Source organism: Carlito syrichta, unplaced genomic scaffold, assembly GCF_000164805.1.
Source record: "Carlito syrichta isolate Samal-C Ts95f unplaced genomic scaffold, Tarsius_syrichta-2.0.1 Scaffold67297, whole genome shotgun sequence".
Taxonomy (NCBI): domain Eukaryota; kingdom Metazoa; phylum Chordata; class Mammalia; order Primates; family Tarsiidae; genus Carlito; species Carlito syrichta.
Window position 1 is genome coordinate 439,220 of NW_007011393.1, and position 27,961 is coordinate 467,180.

At 41.7% G+C, this 27,961-nt stretch overlaps 1 protein-coding gene across 1 annotated transcript in view; it reads right to left on the minus strand.

Moving 5' to 3' along the window:
• Positions 1–1,045: 1,045 nt before the first annotated feature.
• The window catches only part of NEDD1 (neural precursor cell expressed, developmentally down-regulated 1), a 39,116-nt gene continuing 12,200 nt past the window's right edge, over positions 1,046–27,961 (minus strand). Inside the window, exons 5-14 of the mRNA XM_008051708.2 lie at positions 18,873–19,102; positions 17,067–17,268; positions 16,488–16,680; positions 12,900–13,028; positions 10,484–10,534; positions 9,383–9,585; positions 8,352–8,508; positions 7,294–7,450; positions 3,821–3,887; positions 1,046–3,377 (exon numbers count right to left, since the gene is read on the minus strand). Coding sequence (XP_008049899.1) covers positions 3,273–3,377; positions 3,821–3,887; positions 7,294–7,450; positions 8,352–8,508; positions 9,383–9,585; positions 10,484–10,534; positions 12,900–13,028; positions 16,488–16,680; positions 17,067–17,268; positions 18,873–19,102 — 1,494 coding nt within the window. The 3' untranslated portion in view covers positions 1,046–3,272. The remainder of the gene's footprint in view (positions 3,378–3,820; positions 3,888–7,293; positions 7,451–8,351; positions 8,509–9,382; positions 9,586–10,483; positions 10,535–12,899; positions 13,029–16,487; positions 16,681–17,066; positions 17,269–18,872; positions 19,103–27,961) is intronic.

Here is a 27,961-nt window from a genome sequence, read left to right on the forward strand (position 1 = left end):
AAATTGAGTATCATAGCAATGTTTATAAGGTGTCTTGTACTCGGTGTATTTTTAATTGTTTAATGCCTTTTATGAAGGTTTTGTTATTCTTGAGCAGCCATCTTATTTGATGATTCTTGTATAACTGTCATCTCGTTGGTATGATGCATATGGTTTACAGATATTGTATGAGGCTAATGCTCTTTTAGAAAGACAGAAAAGATTTTTGGCTACTTTTAATTTTAGGAGTTACAGCTTTAATAGCTACTTTTGAGCTGTAGCATCATCTAGGGAAGTTCATACAACTACGTTTGCTGTCTAACAACGTTTCTATTGCCATAGCTATTCAGGAAATCATAGACCAGAAGATGGAAAGTAAGGTTAGTGCTTTGGAGGAAGGAGTTTTAGTAGTAGGGCAAGAACTTGTGACCTTAAAAAAGAAATTGGCTCTCTAAGGTCACTCTGAGTTTAAATCTGTCCATACTTGGGACAAAGTAACTTGGAATTTGGAACCATTCAGACCTGAGTCTAGACCTTACTAAATTACATCAAGAAATTCAGGCATCATTTGCTAATCAAAAATCATTAATGTCTATACTCATCAATGTGGGAATTTGCGGAGCAGTGATTCTTTCGTTGCTGTGTTTACTCCCAATCATCTTCAAAGTGCTAAAGAAGAGCAATACGGAGTTTCATGGTTTCGTGCTAAAAAATAAAAAAGGGGGAGATGTTGGGAGCCGGCCACGGAGGCCCACTGAGCGTTAGGGATGTATTTTTTATTTGTCCCAGCTATTCCTTGTTCCCTTATTTTTCTGTCTTCTTTTAGATTTTTTTTTTATGGCTACAGCTGACTGCCTCTGTTGGCTTTCTAGTTACCTATTAACTGCTTTTCTTCCTGTGGTTGCTTGAGTGTCAGAGTACACATCCTCATCAGTTTGCTTTCAAGTCATATTATACTGCACCACAGTTAGTTGAGAAGCCTTAAGGCAGCATACTCTCATCCCCATCCTCCCAATCTTGATACTGATAGATCACTTCACACGTTAGCCACGCAAGGCCTTATGAGTTTCTGCTATAAACAATTTATTACCTTTTAAAGAAAATCCAAAATAAGAAAAGCTGTCTTTCACATATGCTCACCATGTGCCTTTCTGGCACTCTTCATTCCTTGACGTAGGTGCAGGCTTCTGTCTAATATCACTTCCTCCCACCAAAGGCTTCTTGAACACTTACTGTAGACAAGTCTGCACGTAGTGAACTCTTTCAGCATTTCCGGGTCATGTTTGTTTTTGGAAAACATTTTCGCTGTTCTTTTGGTACTTTAAAGATACTGCTCCCCTGTCTGGCACACTCATCTTTGTCCTTCTGTTTCTTTTCTCTCTCGCTACCTTCAACAATTCTCCTTTGTTGCTGGTTTTAAGGAATTTGAATATGATGCATCTTGCTATAGTTTTCGTATTATTTCTTCTCTTTGGTGATCACTGAATTTCTTATATTTTACTTTTTTCCTCTCTCAGGGATCAGTGTCTTGTGTCTCCTCATGTACAATATCTGACAACTGTTTCACATATTTTATCTCTTTTCAAGTTTTCAGGTGGGAAAGTAAGTCCAATCTCTATTATGCCATTTTGCCAGAAACAAAATTTTAATTTCAAGTTTCCTGGTTTTTGCACATAAAATTTTATTTTTTGTACTTACTTAGCTTTTAAATTCTACGACAAAAAGATTTTATCTACACATATAACACTGCTAAAAAATTTTTATTTATCCCATCTCTTTTAATACACATTATGTGCATTTATTTTTTAAAAGGCAATAGGAAAATATTATTAAATTTAAATACAGAATACAGGTAAAATGTACTAATATTTATGTGCTCTAAACCTGTTTGATAGAGATATAAAATGAAACTTGTTACAAGTCATAATGCTTTCATAACCTGTCAGGAAAAGATCACATTAACACTCCTATATGTTTCAATACAGATGTATTTTATAAGCCACACTGAGGAAAAGTAATAGTCCTGTTTTTATTTTTGGAAATAATTATTAGTAAGTTTACAATTATGAAGTATAACCTTAAAAATTTCCATCACTTTGGAAAACCATAATGTTAATAAACTAAGCTGGTTGTTTGTTTTTAAATTTTAGCAAATATATTCATCTCTGAAGTCAAAACGGGGCAGGAGAGCTACATACAAGACACACAGTATAGGTCTTTGGGACAAGTAACAGGAAGGCAGACAAGGCAGGAGCCCTCCTAATCTTATTCCACCAAAACTGTGGATCACAGCAGGTAGATGTGTACATCCACCTATTGCCAAGGAGGTGTAAACTCTTTTAACAATTAACCTTTGAAACAACTTTATGATAAGGCCAATCATGAAATATGCACAGCAAAGAATTAGACAAAAGCAATGATACAAACCACACACACACAAAAATCCATACTTCTCACTTGAAAGAAAATGGCAATAATACTGTAATATCTAGTGTCTAAGATGACTGTAAGTTGAGTCGTGCTGATTGAAACTCTACAGTGTAATTTTGCATGTTATTAATTCATGAGATAATCAGCAGATATAAAGCTCTTGTTCAGTCCCATAAACCTTAAAAAGTTTTCATAGGTAAATTAGCTAAAAAACGTCACCCAAGAGTAGAGATTTGTCAGAAGTACAATGTACAATATAGTAACACAAATGCAAAAGATATCATGTAATTTGTGCAATTCAAAATTCCAAAAGTTGTCTTATAAAAATAAACAAGTAATAAATAATAGTCATACTTGACTTCATCAAGTTAACAAAGTAACTACTAGCCAACCCTGTGTTTTATTAGTCTATGGCTTAGAAATACCAATTGTCATTTTAAAGTTACTTTTTCCATAGAAATAGAAGGCATATCAAACTCTTTAAACCTCAACTACTCTCAAAAAATTTGGAAGGTAATTTGTCAATCAAAAATATATGTGAAAAAAAGGTGATTAAAAAACATTACCTATTTTTATGCACAATTTTCTTCTCTTATGACAAAGGGCACTTAGTGTATAGCTAAAGCTTTCAGAAAATAGATTCTGATGACTTCCTGTTCGGTAGATGACATACTGTACCGTTTCTTAATATAAAAATATAAATTTTTTAATAGTCAGAGATGAAATGGCTGGTGTAAAATCCCATCACCCTTTTACCTGAAAACAAACTTTTTCCCCCAGAAGCCATGAAAACAACAGATTCTATGTAGTTCTGTGCTGCCAGAAAATCCCCAATTACAAACAGTAGGGTATTCACGGAAATTTCAAAAGTGGGCCCGTAGTCTTTTGTTTTCTTCTCGTAATCTTTCAATTTCAGCCACTAAACCTTCATTCACTGAGTATCTTTCCAGCAAAGAGTGCATTTCATTCTAGAAAATGGGAAAAATGCTTATTAAAGTTATTGACATTCCACATTTTTCTGGCAAGCTATGCTTTACATACTTTCAGCTATCATTCCTCTCATGTTCAACTAGCTGAATGATATTTCTTGTGTTTAACCACTCTTACTACTTTGTTAACATTAGCAAAAGATCATTGGTGAAATTAATATATTTGGAAGATTTTATGTGCACATTTAGGAAGCTTTTTGATTACTTCTTGAAAAAAAATAAGCTGTGGAAAAAGGAGTTTCAACCACCACAGGTTAAAAAGGAGGTGACAAGTTAAAATCAACTTTACTAATAAAATTTTAGGACTCCCTATTTATCTCCATAACTAGAAATAACATCTAAGTAAAAACATATTGCCTTCAATGAATTCTTTAGGTCCACACAATGATACATCTAATTCTAACATAATTCGCCATACATACCAGTTGCATATGAAACTGTTTAATCATCTCCACTTGCAAATTCACAATATCCCTGTGACATGCTTCTCTGGGAAGAATGTAAAAAACTTGTTAGAATAACAGTTTAACCGCTTCTAAATGATTCAAGAAACTGACTAATTTTTTCATTGTTTCTAATTATTGGATGTTAATAATTATGATAATAAAAATACCAATGCACCTAGGTATTATTTGTTATACTTTACTATGTGCTGGGTACTATTTCTTATACTTTAGATGTAAGAACTTATTAAACATTCACGATTAGATACAATTATTTCCTCCACTTTACCAATGAGTAACTGAGCCACGGAGTGGCTTTGACTAGTTTAGAGACACTCAGCGAGCGAGTGCTGGAGCTGGGATGTCAGCCAAGACTATCCACCCCCAGAACTCTTTCTACCACATTCGTATACAAAGAGATTATCATTAAGGCACAAACTTAAATCACAGTCACATACAGAAAACACACTGGCTTAAAGATCACTGGTATTCATATGACAGCTCATAAAAACAACGCTTTCAGTAGCATAGCTATCTGGGTGTTCATAACATGGCTTGCTCAATAAAACACAATTAATTATGCCTACAAAATAATATGCAAGAACAGTGAAGCACAATAATAGAAGAACACTCAGTAACCCTCCAACAGCAGAGGCAGATGCTACCAATCACAGACGCTCCTGTGTGCCCCTGTCTGGCTCCATCACTTAGCTCTTGAGGGAAGCCCAAGGAAGAAGTCACTGCTCTCCTGAAGTCTGATGAGCCAAGAAACGCTGCTTCTTTTTTAACACACTGGTAGGTTGTATTATCTGCCGTCAGTGTGTTTTAATTGAGCCTGCTTTTGAGCGTAACAAAAACAGTACCGTGCGCTGCGCAGTCAGCTTACACTTCAGGAAGAATTCAACATTATGTTTTCAAGAGTCACGTTTTATGTGTATGTAATTCATTGGTTTGTACTGGCATTTTCCTGTTAGTTAATATCCCATTTTCCTGTACCCATTTTCCTGTTAGTTAATATCCAGATTCTTTTCCAGTTTTTATTATAACAGTGCTGATACAAACAATATGTGCATGCCTCCCACCCCGTATGTGCCCATGTCCGTAGAGGATACATCCAGGTATAACTCGGAGGTACACTTGTTCCATTCCAGCCTCCAAGAAAGTCTGTGCTCACTCACCTCCTGCTCCCCACAGGCCATCACTGAATGCTTACAAAAACACAGGGACAGGCTCAGCGGGAGGGGAGAGACCCTGAAGGCACAGATGCCCATGACCTGGTGAGGACCTGGGGCACGGGGACCTGATCACAAGCCGAGACACTCCAGCCCCCCGAGGGAAGATGCAGCTGCTGGGTGGCCAAGGACGAAGGGCTGAGGGCCCTCAGCCCTCTTCTATCCTGCCAGTGACAGGCTCAGAGGGCGGGGGAAGTGAACCTACAGAAACCCTCAACCGCTGTCTTTGTGTGTCCCAGGCAGAGGCTACCGATGGTGGAAGGAGGAAGAGGGGCTGAGAGGAGCCCCTGCCCAGGGGCGGCCTGCAGGCACGGGAAGGCTGGGCGGGTCACAGAACCTAGAAATCTCTCCTCAGTGCTGGAGGCCTTCACCACACATCCTGCGGCAGCCCCTAGGGCTGGAGGCGCCAATGCGCCTCTCCTGGGCACAGAAAGCCAGAATGAGAACGCCAGCCTCTGCAGCCCTGCAAAGCACAGGATGTCAGGGGTGTCCGGCACTCAGATCCCCAGGCTTGATGCAGACGGTCCTTGGCCCACCACCCTCGCATCAGCTGGGGTCAGCGGTGACACACTTGGGAGTCTGCTGAAGACGTGGACAATACATGGACAGCACCCAGGACCCCGAGCTCAGCACTTGGATGCTTCCCACGCCTGCGGGAGTGGCCTCGTCTTCTCTAAGTGCCTCCGCCGCACGTGTTCCAGAAAGTACAACCACATCTCTGCTCGTGCTGCCCCACACTCCCGTGTACAGCCACATCCCTTCAGTGGCACCTTTCTAGAGCAGCCCCCACAGAATGCTCCCCATCTGCTCCGGCATCACTCTGTTCACGTTATAGTTAGTGCTTCGGATGCCTCTGCTGTTATGCCACAAATATGACATAAACATGCCTGAAAAAAATCTCACACTTTAAAACTGCAGATCAAAAATAACAGAGTTTAGGAGGAAAGGATTAGAGGAGCCCACTCAAAACCCATTCAAATTTGTAAACCAGAGCACTAACAGAAACAATGAAATCCTAATAAAAAATGTCAGCAGAGTAAAAAAAACATAGTAAAAGTCTAACCTAATAGACAAATGCTGCAAAATAAAAAACTTTACCTCTAAAAAGTGAGGGTCGCTCAACAAAAGGGGATGGAAAACAGGCAGCAGGATGGGGGCTACCAGGCGGCAGAGGCAAGGCCAAGTGCCCAGGAGACGGGGATCACAGAGCAAGCAGCTCTCAGAGCACACGGTAGGGCAGCAGAAGGAGGCAGCTGGAGGGACCCTGGAGGGGTGGCTGCACCCAGCCGGCTCACAGGCCACGGCGTTGGTGCTGTGACATGGACAGAGTGTCCCCATCATAGTGCAGCACCACTCTGTTTACCAATCACAAGGGAATTAAGTCACACTGAGGAGCTCCCATCACAGCAGGATGCACTACACCTATGCCAACGAAACCACAAGGCCGTTGTGGGCAGGCCACTCCATTTTGTATCCTCGGTATCTGGTACATATACCAGGCACAGTGAATGCCAAAATGATCACTTTTCTTTAAAAAGTATGTTTTAAGATTGAAAAAAAAATTTTTAGACATGAAAAAGAAACATGCACCAACAAAAACTGCATCTTCTCCAACATTTTTGCTCGTGATAATCCAAATCTGAGCGAGAATATTAATTAAAGGGTAGAAAGGAAAAAACTCTAAAGATTCTAACAATTCTAATTTTAATAATTCTAATATTAAAAGATTCCAAAATACTGAGACAATAAGAGAGAGCACATCCTATAACACATTTTCACAACTTTCAAAATTAGAAGGTGGAGAAAGATAAGGACAGATCCAGGAAAGACTTCTTTTTAGATTAAGTATTACATCCTGTTGCATTCTATTTGAAAACATTCAGAATTACTCTTTAAAATATCTTCCTCTAGTACATTATTGAACATAGCATCCTTATCAAGTGATCTACACATAAAGCATGTAAGAACTCCATTTGAGTGACCAGAATCTGTCTTCCAATAACAAAAGAGTCCACAAGGCCGTCCGCCTGGAGCCTGCCCTGCCGAGTTAGCTCATTAATAACTGTACTGGGCAGATAGGCCTTCTCCTGGCAGATGGTCAAGAAGTACAGTACAACAAGAGCAACAAAACCTAGACAGAAGTAGTCACCACACCACCACCATTACCTATAGTTCTGGTTTCACATCTAGGTTCAAAAAAAAAAGGGTCTGCATCACTACCTGAAGTCCTCCAGTGTTTCCTGTATCATGTTCTGAATGAAGCGGATCTGAATGGATGTCAAGGGCGCACTGGACCAGGTGTTTCCAATGGTATCAGCTATTTTTTCTGAGAGTGAACTGGCAACTCCAGCTGTGACAGAGGATGCTATCTTTGGATCTAAAATAAAGAAGAAAGAAAATATTAATAGTCAGCTTGGAATAAGAGACATCAAACATTTCTAAATAAAATTTGGCATGAGGAAACTTGAAAAATTGGCAAAGAACAGTGTTCCTATGACATTTAGAAGAATGTACTGTCTGGAAAACGAATCTTGGAAACTTTCTACAACATTATTTCTAATATCCACTCATCTATATATATAAACTGCCAACTGTCTAATACAGTAACATATGACAGAGGGATTGATCTTGAAGAATCTCTGAACCATTTCCTCTCATAAAAGATGAATGTGACAAGTTGCACCACAAATGAGATAAACCAAGACTTTTAACAATAAATGGAAGGAATGCAGGAGCAAAGTCATGCCCCAGAAAAGCTCTGGGGTTTAATATAATGCAATATAGCCACAGAAGCCTTAAAGCAAAACAGAGACATCTATATGAAAGAGTTGTTGCTTTGTATCTCTGCATAGATAACTCACAGCTAAACCTAACATTCCTTTAAATGTGGCCAAGTGTTCATGGGCCAGTGGCATGAACTCTAAGAATAAGACTTTATCATGAAAAAGAAAAAAAAGAGACTTAAATTTCAGGTAGTTAATTAGCCCTTTTCAAAAGGTCCTATATAATAATTCCACCTATACCACATTAAATTAAGACACACACTAGACTGAAAATGAAATTCACACCAAGAAGATCAAGTCAATATAGCTGAATTTCACCATGCGCGTACATTTCATTGCCTTCTAATAAGAGTCACACTAGAGAAGTGTCCATCAACTTTAAACTCCTTGAACATTTTTAGTCTATAATCACTCTGCTTCTCCTTTTCAAGTTAAGTAATTGGAAGGACTTTTCAACTGAACACTATCAAACATTAGGAAGTCTCATACACTGACCTGGAGTTGAGGACCCATTGATTGGGGGTTCACATATAAACTGGGCTTCAGTGTCTTTCTCCAGCTTTTCAAGTTTCTCAGAATTTCTTGTTTGGTTAGATGATGGAGAGGTATTTAGAGTTCCAGTTTCAGCACCGGAGGTGATCAACTTTGCAAACTTTACGTTTAAAATAAACAATTACTTTAATATACAATATTTTGTTTTGCTTGTATTCACATATAATTTTTGCCTACTTCTCTTTTTCCCCAGTATGTAGAGTCAAGGAAGTGAGGGAAGAAGAGAAAGGGATGGGGAAGAACAAAACTACGAAAGTTAGCAACAAATTAACGTTTACTAATCAAAAGCAACCTCCACAAAACAAGGTGAGGAAAAGGCCCTTCACTAAGCATCCAATTCTGAGTATCATTTAAGATGGAAACTGCTGGGAAAATAATTGCCAAATTCTCATGTGGTAGGCAGAAATATTTGTAAAATGAACCAAAAGACATTTTTGTACTTCTTAAATGGTATCTTTTCAATGTCATTCTAAACAAAAAATATGAAAATACAGACACACTGTACACCTGACTGACTTGGCCTTCCTGGTAATAGTTGATCACTCTGAAACTTACATGAGAAATTAAATTCTATGTTGCATTTTAGCCCAAAGCAAGAACAATGAATTCCATTCTCAGCACCATCAGTTTGCTCTAAGACCTAGAGTTAATGATTTGACCACCAACCTGGTGGTTTACGTGGTAATAAAAACAAATTTTTAAAGGATTCAGGGATAAGGTATTTTTGCACAGAGATGTATTAGTATCGCATCTTAGAAAACCAGTACAGGTTTACATCTCCTGTTACCGTCAACATATTCAAAGCTAGCTTTCAAAAGTTTTCGTTAGCTATTAAAAAATGACACCGAGAACTGTGGCCCTCTTTCTACCTAGCAGGGTAAAGCACTGAACATAACTCAGGTGTGTCCATGGCAGCTGCCACCTTCCAGCGACCAATACACACCGCGAGCTCAGGGTGATGTTCTGGCAGATACCTGTTTAAAGGTGTCTCTAGGGTCCTGTCTTCCCAGACACACTTTCTTAGACTCAGCTGTCAGGTCACGATTTTCATTTTCTTCTTTCCCTGGAGACCCCACAAAGACATGAAGAGGGCTAGAATGCAATACTGGAGTACTTGAAGTCACTGGATTTTTTCTTGGAGGAAACACGGAGTTCAGCTGCGGAAGAAAGTCAAGGCCTGAAAAAGAAAAAAACACTGCATTTGCAGATGATGTCCTCCAACCCGGCTACTGAAGAAAAGCGCTTCACGTGACAGGCAGAGCAACACGGCAGGAGACATGGGATCTGAATTCACAAGACAGATTCTCTCTCAGCAATACACGGACCCTACAGGAAGTGCATTCTGGGGCCAAAACCTCAGCACTCTGTGACTGTTTCCTGATCTGCAAAGGTGGATGATGATACCCATCGACCAGAGTGCCTGCAGCCTTCAAGAAATCATGGTGAAAATAATTTGAAAACTGCAAACACGGCAAATGCTCTGGACGGTGTTAGTGTTTGACGACCGAAGAGTGTTAGTCTGGTGCACACCTGTGACATGTGTCTTGGAAGGCAGGCCCTGAGGTGGTTCCCAAGGCTTCCTGCCTCTGGCGCTGCTGCCCCTGGGCAATCCCCTCCCTCTGAATGTGGCTTACACCTAGCAGCTTGCTTCTGACCAAGTCAGTGTGACAAAGCGGTAAGATGTCACTTCCAAGATGAGGCTGCAAAAACCGTGGCGTCCATCTCAGACACCTTCTCTCTCTCACCTCCCTGCTCCGAGGGGAGCAGCTGCCACGTTGTTAGCTGCCCTTGGAGAGGCGCAACTGGCACGGAGCAGGTCTTTGCAGCCAACGGTCCTTGTCCAGTCGGGCCGCGAGAGGAACGCAGCTCTGGTGGACAACCTGACTGAGGTTTCAAGAGGGACTTGAAGCCAAAAGCACCTAGCCAATCACACTCTCGTCCTCAGCCCACAGATGTGACGAGATGACACATGCCTGCGTTTGGAAGCCTAAAGGATGGCGGGGCTTTGCCACACAGCAGTCGGTAACCCAACAGGCCTCCCCATTTTCAGGCAAGCCCTCCTAAGTAGCTCTTACCATCGTCTCCTCTGCCTGTGGACTCATCGCCTCCCTTGTGGACCTCCGCATCTGTGACAAGGTTAGAAATCAAGTTTACAGACAGTGAAAAAGAAGCCATGCCAATCCAGGCCCCCTGATCATTCAGAGGCAGTGAACTTAAGAAACAAACAAGAGTGGAGTCAAAGGCTAAAGCCAGCAGTCTTCATTTAAACTTCCCTTTGCACCCTTTCAGCTTCGTGCACAGCAGCAAGTATGACAAGATAGTTCACAGTAGAGAGGCCTCCAACGAGGGGCAAGGACACTAAGACAAAGTAGGTATTAGGGTCTGTGATCGCTTCTGCCTGTACCACTCAGCGGTGCTGAGATGTTGGACAGACCTCAAATGCAGTCCAGCTTTGGTTACTACAACTACAGAATGGAGACAATGCCTGATAATCTCACAAGCTCGTTTGAGGAATCAATTAAACGAATGTAAAAATATTCTGTAAGCAGTACAATGCTATAAAAATGTGGTTCTATTAACATTTATTTCAACGGTAGAATGTGCATCAGGCTATTTTAATACTGCAATATTCATTGCCAATTCACAACAATCATTTAACTCAACTTTAACAGATTAATAGACTGGGCAAAAAGATATTAACAAATTCACCAGAAATTTGATAAGCACACATAATTATCTTCTTAGTAGAAATATCATCCATCTATCCATCCATGAGTATGTGTGTTCATAAAAGTAGTAGCTACACAGCATGTGCACATACACTTAAGAAGTTATTAATTTCTTCTCAATAAAAGCAGGCATATTCTTACTTTTTCTTTCCTTTTTTTTAGACTGGAAAATATAGTTTATTTAGAAATTAGAGAGAGAAGGGTAGGGGGCCAAAGCTATGAAAACATGGTGGCCACAGCTGAAAGAGCCACGTGGTCAGTCCGGAGTTCAGTAAAGCAATGGCCTCTACTTTTTTTCTTATTAACAATGTGAAACACTAATGAATCTGGAGAGCATAAGCCTCAAATTTTCATCACATTTTGAAAAACAGAAAAAGCAATTTAAAAACAAGTAACATATTTTATTCATGTATCTTAAAAACTCTTGAAGAGAATGTAATGTATAACTCAAACACTTCTAAAACATCCCTTCCTACACTCTTCAGTGGGAAAGCTGTGCCAGCGGACCTCCCGGGCCAGAGCCCCCTGACGATTCCACCCCGGGGGCCTCTCTACCCCGGGGGCCTCTCTACCCCGGGGGCCTCTCCATGGCAGCCCAGTCAAGCCTCTCTACAGCAGCCTCCACTCGGCTCATCGGGCCACCCTGTCAGCCCCTCATTCGCCAACTGTGCAGCCTGCCTTCCCTTCATCCCGAGTGAAGAATGCTGCCATCAGTGGGTGGGAGAAGGAGGAGTCCGACCTCGCAGTTTAGGGAAGGTGGGACATGAGCAGCCCTGTACCACCACGTGTGTTTATTCCTTCCAACGATAAAGTCGACTGCAGAAATGTGCACGAGAGACCACGTTAGGGCGAAAGACGAAGCAGCACAAGATCGTGGTGGGACACCAAACCTGCCACACCCTGCAGCTGCTGCTGCTTGCTGTTTCTCTCTAGTGGCCACAATTGTATGAAAACCGACAAATAAACACACCTGGGTGGGCTTCTCAGAATCTTTTCTGAGATAAATTTGGGGAAATGGAATGCCAAGGCCAAAAAGGAATACTATTTTAACTCTGTCAAACTGCCCTCTAGAAATTGACCCATATTACTGAGATTGCTGAGACTATCCCATTAAGAGAAACATTGTAACGTTATATTTGCACCAAAAAGCACAGCTAAACAATATACCTAGTCCATATACTATGAACAATGACATCCAATGGCTCCATTGATCAAGCATATTATTTTTCATAACAACAAATTTTTGTGGGATGGGGAGATGTATACACACACACAAACACACATATATGGTGCTTTATACATACTCAGGATAAAAGATGGACAATCTACCACACAGCCTTATTTCTCCAGGAAAACATTTAATGAATACCAAGTGAACACTAATAATCAACAAATTTTTTTTAAATTAGGAAGATATTTTTTATATATCAAAGCATTCACAATTTTAGGAAGATTCATTTAGAAGTAGAAACAATGGAAAGATTACCTATAAAGGCAAAATTTCCCTTAAGAAACTCCTGTAGAAATTAGCATACTCACTTGAGACCTATTTCATAATTCCCATGTGAAAACTACCAGCATATATTTTAGAATGATAACAATTAAGATATCAGAACAAAGAAAAAGATACCACCCCAGAGATTGAGAAAATTAGCAACCTGCCATGAATAGAGCTTGACTGAAGCGATTACCCACATCTCCTAGCCAGAATAAAACTCTAATGACTACCAGCGCGAGAACGTGATCCTACAAACAGACTTACCATCTCTGATAGGTGAGAACATGTCACCTAAACTACTTGTCTTAGTATCATCAAGGCTGGAGAAATCCTGAGTTTTTCCACTGTCTGTTTCCTTAGATAAAATATCAGTGTTTATGCTTCGAGGCAAACCTTATAGGATTAGATATAAAAATCAATGTTATTACATCTAAATAAAAATCTTTATCAGAAGCTAGCTTGCAAAAATTAATGCATTACCCATACTGTTGGTCACAGTGCAATGTGAGCATCAGGAAAATAAAACAGAACATGACAGGAGCAAAAGTTAGCCAGGATTTTCATGGACTCAAGTTTTCCTCAAAAGCAAATTAACTTGTTTGTTTACACAGCAGCACCTTAGTTTAGCCATTGTGATGAGGCACTTTTCTAAAATAATTTATGTCCTTGGCTGTCTCTCAAAGTATATGGAACACAACCACTTACTTTTGCCATCAGCTCACTCCTAAGACCATGTCTCCATACCTGAGAACAACATACAGCAGGCTAAGTAGTGCTGGCACCCTCCCCAGCGAGCAGTGAATGGTTTCTGTCTTTTCTGTTACCATGTGGCTGTCAGCATCAGAGGCTTCGGGCAACTCCTGCCCACTGTTCACCAAGAGGAAGAAAAACCCATAAAGAAAAGCATGGCAGACCCCAGCAGCAGGCAGCAGTGGTGGCTGCGGCTGGTAGAGTACAGACCGTGGCTGAGATGGGCCTTTTGGGTGGAACTCTGCAGGCTCAGAAGCTTCCTGCTCGTTCCTGGAGGAAGGGCTAAGTCCCATATCGGGAAGCTCTGGGACGACAGCCTGGCATCTGGGCTGGTGGCACATTAATGCACGACATGTTAAAGGCGTTTTATGTGGCATCCCCGTCCCTGATGAAAGCTGAAAAGTCTGAGATGAAAACAAAGAACGGCCTGTGCTGTATGCCCAGACTGCCCAAGAACAGCTAATAAAATAAGCTTTTCTAACAAGAGTTGCGATCAGGGTAAAATGTTACCAACTCATAACTACTACTTTTGAAGCGTGTTTATAGCAAGGGACAAGCTGATATTAAGAAGAAATCTGTCTCCTTTTTTCTAGGTCCATAACATGTTTGAGTGCATAACTGACCTCTGCAACTTTAGGAAACAGAAGTTAGGTATCATCTGAAGACAGTGCTGGCTGAAGTCGTTCTTTTTATTTCATAAATAGCTGCTTTCTACTAAATATGAGCACCGGCCACATGTCTAGAGACATTCTCTCTCTCTCTTTTTTGGTTTATCGTAGAAATGAAGTCTCACCAAGTTGCCCAGGCTGGTCTTGAACCCCTGGGCTCAGGCAATCCTCTCACCTCTGCCTCCCAAAGTACCGGGATTGCAGGCATAAGCCACCACGCCTGGCCAGACATTCTTTTAAATAACTAAACCAGGACACCTTCAACACAAGCAGCAGACTTTTCTTCAAACTTTAGATTCATTTCACACAAAACTTGAAGTAAGAAGAGTAGCAGCAACGATCACAGTCATGACATCAACTAGGAGGGTGTCAACACTGCAACTGACCAGGTACTTCTGATACATTCTCTTCAGTTTCACGATAAAAGTCCGTCATCTGAGTGTATGGAGGAAAACATGAGACTCAGAGAGGTTGAGGAAGTTGCCTAAAGCCATCCTGGCAGGAAGCAACAGACCTGAGACTAGGTCTAAGGATGTTCAATGTGCGGGGGAGCGGGGAGGGGCGGGGCGGGGAGGAGGGGGAGAGAGAGTATTTGAGAGAAAGAAGATGAAGTAAATGTGGCGAAACTTACAAGTGGCAAATCTGCTAAAGGGTAAAGCTCAGGAGAGCTTGGTGTTGTTCTCCAAGCTTTTCTCTATGTGGGCAATTGTTTCAAAATAAAACTGATAAGCAAAAATCACCATTTGCGGGGACACAGCAAACATTCATTCCGCCAGAAATTCTGAGAACCCACAAGAGTTGTCCATGAGCCAGCCGACTCAAGTCTTGGACTTCTAAGCTAATGTTGTCATCGTTAAACAAGAGCCTCCTATGAAAAACTCAGTGAGTAAAGGGGAGACTTCGGAGAGGAGGGACCTTAGAGTAAAGGACAGAATTTGCATTTTGTTTAATTTTTGAAAACTATGAATAAAAATAATAGCTATACGATAATTTTTGAAAATAACAGCAGTTTTCATGATACAGTTAATTCAACCTCTTGGCAGACGTTACTCAAAGTTATATTTCAAAAAGAATTTCTTCTTTAGGTAGATATCAATGGTCTTTGTCTACAGAAATTCTTAAATATGGACCTAATTATTTTTCTGTATATAATGACTCACATAAGGATGATATAGACATTCACAGGAAATTTATAGTAAATATATTATTTTAAAAAAACCAAATTATTCCACACTATAAAGGTCAACACATTAACATTAAAGTTTTGCTCCTATGTGGAAATAGTGAAATCATACTGAGAAGACACAAATATTTTTGCAAGCACTTGTCCTGTAAATTTTAGAAGACATGGATACTTGTATTTATGAGTACAATATTTTGGAAACCTACTGATACGCCATGTTGCCTTTTAAAAAAATCCGTTGCAAGTTGACAGTACAGCATAACTTCTCAAAAACAAAAGGTTTTCAGGCCAGGTTCAGTGGGTCAGCCTGTAATCCCAGTACTTTCGGAGGCCAAGGACAAAGAGATTGCCTGAGACTGTGGGTTTAAGACCAGCCTGGGCAACTTGGCGAGACCTCGTCTCTCTACAATAAAAAAATAAATAAATAGCCAGGTGTGGTAGCGCACACCTGTAGTTCCGGCTACTTGGAAGACTGAGGCAGAAGGACTGCCAGAGCCCAACAGGTCAACGCTGGGGTGGCCGTGAGTGTGCCACTGCACTCCAGCCTGGTTGACAGAGACTCCAACTCAAAAAAAAAGAAAGGTTTTCAGGAATTTACAGAATATGATGTTTATTGTGAGTGAGGGATATTTTCTACAGTAAGTATGAAGAAGCTTATCATCATATCACACCTTATAGAGTCTAACTGAACTCCTATTTCAGAACTGTCTCATCAATACCATTATCTGAGTAGATGAAATCATTAAAAATTGCAACATTTTCATTTATTTTCATTTAACCGTCATTAATATACTTCTCAATATGTGCCAGGCACTATTCAGCACTTTCATCACTTGACTTACTTTTTATTCTGAAACACAAATTTAAAAAGCCATCAATAGCTTTCCTTATTTTAACCAGATCAAATCCTGACTGCAGCATCAAAGTTCCACGTTCTCTGCTGCTCAACCTGAAGACACAATCGAGTCATCCAGCTGTGCCAGTACTAAAGATGAATCAGTTCTGAGTTGGCCTCATGACGCATTCTTAAGATAGCATTTCTTACAACAGATGTTCATCTACATGGAATCAGTGCCTTTCTGCTCAGTTTTTTGAAGCTAACAGCTAAAGTGCAAATTTTCACATCCTCAATGATATCTTCCAATAATTTTCCCTAAACACGCCAGTGAATTTGAATTCCACGTACTTGAGCAAAGTGCTAATTATACACATAGAAAGACCCTCGCAACATGCTACAGAAGCAACACCCACCTGCTTTGTCTGGAACAGCAGCCGCGCCCTTCCCCACAGCGGCTGTCATGGGCTGAGGCAGAACTGTGGCAGTGGGGGTTGTGGGGCCTTCTCTGCCAATGCCCGGGTTCTGAATGCCGCTCTCTGCGCTCACATTAGCGGTTCGCTTGCTCGCTGCTATGGGCTTACTGGAACAACCTTTACTTAAACTTGACTGAAACGTAATGGAATATTTAAAAGCTCAGGTTACTAATGTCTCATAACATGCATTAATATTTTATAAATTCTCTGTTAGAATAAAAAATATATTTTTTCTTTTACAAATCTTAAGCTTGCAGGGGGTTCTGTTTCCCTGTGAACCAAAGATGTCTTTTAAAATATTTTTGGAGAGAGAATTACATGCAAAAAAAAAGATTTACAACCAAGTATCAAATGGCTTTGTATTAAAATTATACATTATTATACTATTATATTATATACAATCATTTTTATATAATTATCAAACAAAACCACAATGTGCTCATTCACAAGATATAATTTCCATATTCTGAGTTAGATTTATTTAATAAAATGAAAAGTGCTGAAAAGAAACACTCTCACCTTCGCAAGAGCAGTGGAGTACTGAAATGCTATACACTGCACAGATGTCTTGTGAGCACTGAGGGCTTTAACAGGCGATTTCAGCATCCTTAAGTCATACTGATATATTTTCCCCCGAGAAGATCCAATTGCCAAAGTGGCTCCATCAGGCATGAAATCTACTGCAGTTAAAGGTGCATCAGCCACCAGCGTCTTCACCAGTCTTTGGAAAGGAGAACGAGGCATGAGCAGAGACTCGGTGCATGCAGGTAGGGAAGCGTCTATGACATGTACATGCTACATCCCAAAATCAGAGTTATGTAGAGTCGGGCGAGGAGCATACACATCCCACATTTATATCTATCTATCTATATCTGAGTCAGGGTCTCACTCTGTTGCCCAGGCTGGAGTGCAGTGGCATGATCACAGCTCACTGCAGCCTCGGCCTCCTGGGCTCAGGCAATCCTTCTATCTCAGCCTCCCAAGTAGCTGGTACTACAGGCACAAGTCACCATGCTCAGCTAATTTGTGTTGTTTGTTTGTTTTTGTAGAGATGAGGTCTCCCTATGTTGCCCAGGCTGGTCTCAAATTCCTGGGCTCAAGTGATCCTCTAGCCCCAGCATCCCAAAGTGCGAGGATTACAGATGTAAGCCACCATGCCTGGCTAAAGTAGAATTTCAGAATTTGATTGAGAGACATTCCTAATACAAGGGCATGTAAAGAACTGACATTCTACACTACTTTCCTACTCACTTCTAATAGACACATTCCACATCTTCTAGAAGCAGCACCCATTTGTTTGAGTAATGAAGACTGTGGCAGTGAATGTCACTCCACAAGCAGGAGCTCTAGCCTCAGGGCTGAGGTGGTTTGCATATCCATGTTCCATTTGCTGAACCGCTCCAGCCTCAAGAGGACTGTGACCTTTCACTGGAGCAGCTGCTACTCTGTTCTCAGCTCTGTGTCTCTTGATCAAAAAGCTAAGAGAGCAGAGCTTAAAGCTCCATCTTCAAGAGGGGAACATGGAACTTCAGAAACCGATCTATGGAGCTGAGCTCCCTGTGGGTGCGTCTGGCACAAGAAAGAACAGTTGGCTGACTCTTAGGACTCTCTGGAAGTCAGTTCAAAAAAGAAGAGAGCAAGTAAGTGATGGTAAAAATTCTATCATCTCAACAACTGACAGTGGGACCTTCTCAAGTGGCAGCATCAACATCTGCCACGATCTTCAGGTAGTCTTGGGCGCTCAAATACAACTGTGACACGCCTGCGGCTGTGTTCTGTTTTCATTTTTCAGCAGCTACAACTGAGGAAGAGGCACAATGGCCCAAATGCATGGAAGACCATGTACTCCCAGCTCTCCCTCAGTGTTTCTTCACAGGGGCACACAAGGGACATTAGCCATGTCTGGACAATTGAAGTGTGGCTGCTGGCACCCGGCAAGTAGAGGTCAGAGATGCTGCTGAACATCCTACACACCCAGGACAGCCCGGAACACAGAATGACCCACTGTTTCAAAATCCCATGCTGAATTGTTGCTTTAAAAGATATACATTCAGTTGTAATTTGAAAAAGAATAATATGCATGCTGAAATACAGATGTGAAATCATTAAGATCCCTGAGTTCCAGAAGTGCCCGAGATCATCGCTACACCCCCATCTTCTATTTTCTGCATGGGAAGAAAAAGACAAAGGCTGCCTTCCTAGACACCGCGCATGTACAGACTTTAGGATCCCTGGACCTTCATCAAAGTCTATGCAAATCACAAGTGTGTCTGTTAATGGGCTGACCATTTGTCACCAGACAGGAAGTGAGCATGTCACACTCACTTCTTGCTTGAGGTATCATAGAGGATGATTCTCTTATCCAAGCCTGTGGTTACAAACAGCAATTCATTGACAGGAGAGAAGCAGATGTCTGACGCTGGGGCCTTGTGGGTACTGCCGAAGTTGTGGTAAGGTCTCTGGCTATTCACGTCCCAGAGAGTTACTACTCCGTTATCCAAAACGCTGCCCAGCAAGGACTTCTTAAACAAGGAGTACTTCAGGTGCCGCACAGACTATCAGGACAAAAGAATGCATGTTACAGAACTACAGGCATTCACGAGGACATTTAATCTAAGCTACATAAACAATGGCCAACCAGACTAGTACAAGGGGTTTGGTATTTCTCTGTGTAAACGGTGATGGGTTTCAATCGTGACAACCACGTATCATTCAACGGACTGTGAGATGACCCTGAAACATACCAACAGTCTATTAATTCAACATTTGTCATAATTTTATTATCTTGGTGTATTGCTACCACAGCCTCCCATTTTCAAGGGAAAAACACAACACACCGAGATTGCCAACATTAATTCCTCAGTGTCAGAACACCCACCATAAACAAAAAGCCCACCACAGCCAAATCAGGAGCAAGTACACAGGAACTATGGAACACTGGGAGAGACCACTAATCCCAGCTCCTACTAGCTTCTGTATGAACTTTAGACATTTGCAACATTTGTTTGCTCTGAGCATCTAATGTGATGGTGGTTCAGCACCTGAAGCAACATTTAAAAATTAACTGAACCACAAAGGAGAAATGGCCAACACTGCAAACTAGGGTGGACTCAACCCACTGTTCCAACAGCACCAGCCTGAAGGTTCGACGGCCTTCCTCTAGACAACTAGCCCTGGAGCAGTGGAGACATTCTCTCTTGCAGAGGTCCAGTTTGAATAAGCAGGTCTTAGATTAAAACTAATTGAACTGTATCTGCATTTCTGCTGAAATTATCACTTTCGAATTTGAATTGATATTATCATTTACTATGCTGAGAACTAAATACTTCACATTTAAGCTAATTTTTCCCTGCAAATACATATTCTACTGACTTTTAACATTTTTCAAAATAACATGTATTAGCCACTCCCAAAAAATATATCTAAGAATAACACAAAATAAATTCTAAAATAAAGCAAAACGAGTACCAGTTACCAAGCACCTAAGATAGATAATTAATATGTTAACCCATTAAATTTGGCTAAAGAATAGAGAGAAGGTGTTGGTTTACACAGTTTTCATTTTTGTTGGGAAAAAGTACATCCATTAGAACAGACAAATCTTCCTCTGTACACATAAGAAAATAAGCTATATAAATCTCGATTCAATAAAAGACACAGAGCTCCTTTGTGAATTATAATTAGCATTTACAGAGTCATAGATCAACCTATGAAAACATAAGGCAAACATTGAAAAGATTTCTGCAGCACTTCATATAATGATTACTCTCCACATAATCTAAACTTGAAGTCAATGTACAAGAAAAATGTATTTTACTTATTTAAGACTAAAAAATAAGCAACAGAAAATCATAGATTTGGTAGATTCTTGAAGTCTGCAAAGTTCAACCTCTAAGTCACCGAAGGAATTTGCCTTAAAACTTCCTAAAATACTGTCATCCAAAATCTGCTTGAACATGGCAATGAGCAAGGAGCTTATTACTTTAAATATCAAAATGCTGGAAACAGTTAAACGCGTGCTCCTTGAGTAAATCTCAGCCTAAAGCCCACACACTGTTTCAGGTTGTTGGGCCCTGCACGGCCACCCTTTAAAAAACGGCTAACAGCAACCACACACGCTCCTCCCAGACACTCCTGGACTCAGTGCAGGCTCAGTCAACTCTGTGCGACTCAGGTTAAGCTACTTCAACCCTCCAGAGCCCAGGGCTCTCATTTACAAAACGGAAAACACTCCTGTCTGCCTGCAAGACTATCTGCAGATTATACAGCATTTCTGCAGAGCCAGGCACACAGCAGCTGTCCCCACGTCCTTGTCCACCTTCATATAAGTAACCACCATTCATACAACTTGTACACACATTTAAAAAAAAATCTTTAAATGCTCCCACTGACTTCTTAAAATGCTTCCCCTTTATTTCTCTGATAATATCAACAGAATTTCACCTCTGAACTCTTATTAAATCATCTCTTTAAAGAATCATTAAAATATGAGCTAATGATCCCTGACAAACAAGAGTGACTTCCTAGATTATATTTAAATGAATATGAACTTATTTTCGTACCAGTAGCATTTAACTTATTAAGCACCTATATTGTTCCAGATTAAACTATTTCTAAGAAAAAGAAAAATACTGTCAAGAAGCTTAAGAGGAAAAAGAAAATTCCAGCAACACTGTTTTCTTACAATACATGACTACTGTGTAAGAATGTGTGTGTTTGTGGAGGAGGGAGATTGTATCCATATATAAAATATACAACTCACTAGAGATGGAGGGTGGTTAAGCTTATTCTTCAAGAGCCAGACAGCCATTCAAGTTACAGATAATACATAAATGAAGAGCACAGCTGTGTTCCAATAAATTTTATTTATAAAATAAGTGGCTAGCCCACAGGTAACAGTTGCCAACCCCTACTACAGATAATTAGAAATTTTTTTAAAAATCACAAAAAAAGCAAAACGTCCATAACTCCACCATCCAGAGAAAAACTGGGTAACAGCCTATCCTTTAAGCATTTTTCTGTATATGTGGTGCTTGTGTGCATTAAGAGCATTCACAGAAAACCTAGGATCACACTTTATTATCATGAACAGCCATGTCATTAATGTTTTCTACTACCTACATGATTTTAATAGCTGGATAATATACAAATGCATGAGCATATCAATGTATCTAAATAATACAATGTCAGACATTTAGGCTACTTCCAATTCCAAGTACTCAATTATCATTTTTAAACACTGCAAACTTAAGAAAGAATTTGTTTTCATTGTTCATGCTTTCAAAGTTCTTGGTTGAAAAGTACAAGACGACCATTTGTCTTTCTGCGTTTGTGATTGGTCCATTTATCTACTTTGCCTATTTTCTACTGAGCAATTAAGATTTTTTAAAGACACATTTGCAACTGCTCTTAATATAAGAAGAACATTCATACTCTCACAGGCCGTACATACACTCCCCATTTCCTTTCAATTTTGTTAAATTTTTTGTCTTGCTTTTCGTCAGAGCTTTCAAATTTGTACGTACTTAAATGTATCAAACTCGTCCCCAGTGACTCGTGGCTTTGCTCTTATGGTTAGGAAAGCCTTCTCTTTGCACAGATAAAAACATACATTCAGATAATGCTTTATGCTTCCTAGACACTATAAAGCTATTAGAAAATAACGTGCCTGTCTCTCTCTCTCTCTCTCACACACAATCACACACACACACACACACACACGGTATCCTCTGGGGCCCCATGCCCTCCCTCTCCAGTCCTGGCTGCCTGAGTGCTCGCTCCCACCCAGCTGAGCCCTGCACAGTCATCCAGCCTCCATCCCCCCTGGCTCATCAGCCATCTTTCACGCCACTGCAGCAGAAACATCTCTCAAAGCGGAAATCTCAACGTAGTCCTCTCTTGCTTAAAGTCCTTTCATCTGGAGGACTCTGAGAAGACAGGGGTTACGGTGGTGACGGAGCTGCCGGGTTTCCTTGTAGGTTTCCTTGTGGGCATGTGTGTACTTACACGAGGAGAAAAGCAGGCCTGAGACTGCCAGCCTCTAGCAAGTCCTCCTTCCAAGGCTGGCCCTTGGCCGGCACCAGGGAACCTGGGTTTGGGAGGTTCTCGCTGCCCTAACTGACAAGAGTGGCTCACTGCACCCACTCTTTGTGCAAACCACGGCTTATGGCAGAACCATAGCTGAACGCGTGCGTTCCTCCTGGCAGGCTGCAATTTTAGCAAGTGCCAGGTGGAGGTGCCCAGGTAGCCAGGTCCCAGGAAAAACCCTGGGCAGTGAGTTGCCAGGGAGAGTCCCTGTAGACAGCACATCATACATGCTGTCTCAACTTGATGCTAAGGGGATCAGGCGCACCTCCCCACGAAGAGAAGACTTTTGATGTGCGCACCTGGTTTCCAACAGACTTCTCTCCACGTGCCTTGCTCACAGAGATCTGCATCCTTTCTCTGCAACAAACCAGAGCTATGAATCTGACCCTGCACTGAGTTCCGTGAGTCCTTCTAGTGAGTGACTGAACCTGGCCTTGAAGACCCCCAACACAGCGGGGGGTGGGGGTGGCTACAAACAGACAGTAAACTAGGTAGCGAAACTAAATCCCATGGGCAACCATCGAAACAAAGCTAGATGATCTGGTATTCCATGGACCCCAACACAACACCAACAGCCAGCAGCCACAGGGCATTCACGGTGTTCAAGTCTGTGTAGAAGCAGAAGGGTCTGAAGTCAATCTGTGGACGGGAGCCCTGAACAGCCCGGAGGCATCCACAGAAGAGCACGGTGCCATCTTGGACACCAGTTGAAACCAGGAACGCCACTGCAGAGGTCTGCGCAGAGGTCTGGAGAGCAGGAGCAGGCAGGCCCAACACATTCCCAAACCTAACCAGCCAAGGTGCGTCCCACACCGAGGAGACACTGCGCGAAGTGGATGCTGAAGACACAGGGTCACACACAGGTGGGAGAGAGGACAGAGTCAGGAACCTGGGGAGCAAGTGGCCATTTAAAAAAAGCTATCTGAAAACAAGAGAGCTCTGGGAAGTCAGAAAAGACACACTGTTGCCTTCTGCATCCAGAGGCTCAAGGAAATCAATCTCACAGATACACCCCACACAAAGCTACTATGAAAACAAAGAGCACAAGTAGAAAGACATTCTCAACAGATTATCAAAAAGACAATAAAACCAGACATTAAAAAACATAAACAAGAATTTGAAAGCTTAGAAATGAGATCTCAAACTTGAGAAAGAATTAAAATGTTAAAAGTCTCTTAAAAAATGAAGGTTAATTTAGAAGGAAGACAAGAATTAATAATGCCAATGCCTTAAAGATAGGTTAACAAGGAACTTTTAAAAATCAAATGTGGTACATATACACAATGAAATATGACACAGCCATAAAGAAGGACAAAATTAAGAACTTCACAGCAACTTGGATGGACTTAGAGGCTATAATACTGATTGATCTATCACAGAAACAAAGAACCGAGTACCATGTGTTCTCACTCATAAGTGGACCTTGAGAAACTATGGTAATACTATAAGAAAGGGACTGGCAGTAGTGGGAAACTGCCAAGGGAGGGGGAGGCACACCTCATCAACAAGGGTACCTGCATAATGAACATCTGTACACCTAATCCTGAAATGTACCCCACATATTTAAAATAAAAAATTAAAATAAATAAAATAAAAAAGAAAGGGAAAAAAGTTAAAAAAGACTTGACAGAAAGCGATCAACTAGTGAAGACGAGCCAGAAAATGCAACAACCACAGAGAGCCCAACAAAGAGCAGACACAAAAAATATAATCCAAGTAATGTGCCCAAAAATAAAAAAGGATTTGAAACTACATAATAAATAATAAACACCATGTGCCTAAGAATAGCAATACATAATGACTAGCATCAAGACACAGTCTAGTAAAATTACGCTTGGACATTTCAAATCAGATTTCAAATATACTCAGGAAGTCTTGTTTCTGATGGGAAATTCAATGATGCAGATTCTGTGAGATTCCATGGTCCTGTCACTTTCATTAAGAACTCAGTTTGATAGACTTTAAGCATTTCAAATCCTTGATTGGTCACAGAAAAAAAATAGATAAAACTTAATACAATTGCAGGGCCCTACCTACTCTTTTCCCCTAGAACCCAGATCTTAGTAAAACTGACCAGTATAAAGACTGGGCTGAATCACAGTGTGTCTGAGTTCAATTCTGCAAACTTTTTGACAGACTTGAAATTTTTACAAATATTGCTTAAACTTGAGAAATAAATATTTAACATATCTAAAAACTTACATAAGTTTTGAGAAATCTTAGTGAATTTACTTTTTTTAAAAACGAATGCTTCAAGTAGCAATTCAATGTTTTTGGCCCAAAGTAGACAAAACTAAATTGTTTATGGGAGAAAACTAATTTAAGAAACCCAGGCCAGCTGTGGTGCCTCAAGCCTGTAATTCCAGCACTTTGGCAGGCAAAGGCAAGAGGATTGCCTGGGCCCAGGGATTCTAGATCAGCCTGGGCAACTTGGTGAGCAGGTTGACGCTGGTGGCCGTGAGTGTGCCACTGCACTCCAGCCTGGGTGACAGAGCAAGACTCTGAGTCAAAAAAAAAAAAAATGCTGCCTATAAACAGGGAACTTGAGTATGCAGAATCTAGAAAGCTGCGGCCCTCCTCTTGAGGAAGCCAAAACGCAACGTACATGTACAGAGGTCCACTGCGCTTCCTAGCCTGCCTGTTCTTTTCTAACGGTGCAGCTGATCAGAGAAAATGAAATCATGCCAGGTACAAAAACACATAACCATTTGTCCCAGAGAAAGGGAAAAACACACTCCAGTCACTGCTTTCACCTTCTGTAATGCTCTCTTTACTTTTAAATTAGACTAAAACAAAAAATGTGATGACTGAGGTCAGGTTACAGCCGGATTTGGAGGGAACGTATTAAGTCTAAAGAAGTTCAAACCAGTTTGGAGAAAGTAAATCCTAAAAGCTGTTCCAAAGTATGTGTGTGATTATTCATGAAATGTACACAATGGTGGCTAACATTCATCGACTCTTAGCAAATGTTAGGCACTTGATCAACACACTCACGTCTCATTCAGTCATAAAAACCCTGCTGAAAGTATGTCATTCTCACTCGACAGGTGAGGAGAAGGGACAGAGCCAAGGCACTTGCTGGAGTTCATCAGCTAGCTGAGGTGCGGTGCCCCTAGTCTTCCACAATCCCGCAGGACTCCCCATGGAAAGTCATGCCCACCAATCGCAGAGACAGACTGCTCACGCGGATCTCACCTTCTGGTGTATCTGACCCCAGACAAGAGGTCATTGTGAGCATTACTGCTTCTCTAAACTAGATGATAAACTGAATTGTTTCCCTATGCAAAGTAATCCATGAAAATTCTTGGAAAATCAACAACTAGGCAGCCTATCACCTAGAATTTTCAAAGGCATTTCCTTCCATCTGAGGAAGAGGTATGAGTAAATGCTGGGCTCCTAAGCAAGAGAACCGTGCACAGCGCCAAGGTATTTTGGATCCTCCAATCCTTGCAGCTTCAGCTGCTCCTGAGCTGGAGAGACATTCAAAAGAAAACCACGCTACTCTTGAAGAGCTGAGATGTAAACAGTCAATTGAAAGTTATGTGGGCCGGGCTCGGGGACTCAGCATGTCATCCCAGCACTTTGGGAGGCCGAGGTGAGTGGACAGCCTGAGTCCACGAGTTCAAGACCAGCCTGGGGAACTTGGCGAGACCTCGCCTCTATAAGAAATAAAAAAAATTAGCCAGGCGTAATAGCTTGTGCCTGTAGTTCTGGCGACTTGGAAGGCTGATCAGAAGGATCACCAGAGCCCAGCAGGTCGATGCTGGGGTGGCTGTGAGTGTGCCACTACACTCCAATCTGAGCGACAGCGTGAGGCGCCAACTCAAAAAAAAAAAAAAAAAACAGTTGTGTGATCAGGCCAGACGCAGCAGCTCACATCCATAACCCGAGCACTTTGGGAGGCCAAAGAGGAAGGATCGCATGAGGCCAGGAGTTCAAGACCAGCCTGGGAAACATAGCAAGACACCCATCTCTACAAAAAAATAAATTAGCCAGGTCCAGTGGCACAGACCAGTAGTCCCAGATACTCAGGAGGCTGAGGCAGGAGGCTCACTTGAGCCCAGGAGTTTGAGGCAGCAGTGACCACGCAACTGCACTCCAGCATAGGTGACAGAAGGAGACCCTGTCACTAAAAGTAAATAAAAAAAAAAACAGAGCCGTGTAATCTCAAAATCCCGCTATCTCAGTTTTCTCTCTCGTAAACGAGGGTCACATGCACCTCGCAAGCCAGCAGCAAAGATTCAACGAGCGAAGGCAGCAAAGCAGTGGCCGCGTGCTGAGACGCTACTCGTGGCAGCGAGGACACTCCCCAAGCCCTCTCCCCACGGCCTGCTCTTCTCTCCCCACGGCCTGCTCTTCTCTCCCCAGGTCGGAAGAAGCCGGACTTCCCCTCAGGCTGCCAGCCAGACCTTACTTCCTGACTTCCACCAAACGGGTGAGGCGCCCCTCCCTGGCGTTCCCTGGCAACCTGCAGTTCCGCTTTGGCAGTGCTCACACATCACACGGCTAGTTGTCCCCTGACCTGCTTCCCACTGCTATCAACGCATCCCCCGTGTCTCATCCAACGCCGAGTTCCAACACTGAACCAACGCTTCCGACATATCAAGCACACAATAAAAAGCAGGAAATCATATGAACCAGTGAAAAAATAAGCAATGCATTATACTTTTTAAAAGTCAACCATTTCACTGAAGTGTTTAAAAGGCAACAAAGAGTAACAACAAGTTATACTTGAAACGTTTTTTCTGGGTATACCTAAAAGGTGAGAATAAGCAGTCAAAGCAGAAAGGAGCAAAAGCAATGAGTCTCGTCTAGGGCAGTCACAAACCACAAAAACAAAGCAACTGCGAATTCCAGGTGCTAGAGGACTTTAGATTTCCGACATAAATGGTAAATTCTGCCCACAGTATATACCACCCTAATAGGATAAAGGGCATCTAACAGAAAACCTTATAGTCGCTATCATGAATGCTTCCTTCTGAACCTGAGGATAGCACAAGGATGTCCCTATCACTTCTATTTGACACTGGACTGGAGAGCCTAGTCAATACAATAAAGAAAAAATGTATAAAGACTGTGAAATAAAGCTGGGCTCGGTGGCTCAGCCTGTAATCCCAGCGCTTTGGGAGGCTGAGGTGAGTGGATTGCCTGAGTTGGCAGGTTCGAGACCCGCCTGGGTAACTTAGTGAGACCTCATCTCTACAATAAATCAAAAAATCAGCCGGGCGTGGTAGTGCGCGCCTGTAGTTCTGGCTACTAGAAAGGCCGAGGCAGAAGGATCACCGGAGCCCAGCAGGTCGAGGCTGCGGTGGCCGGGAGCGGCCACT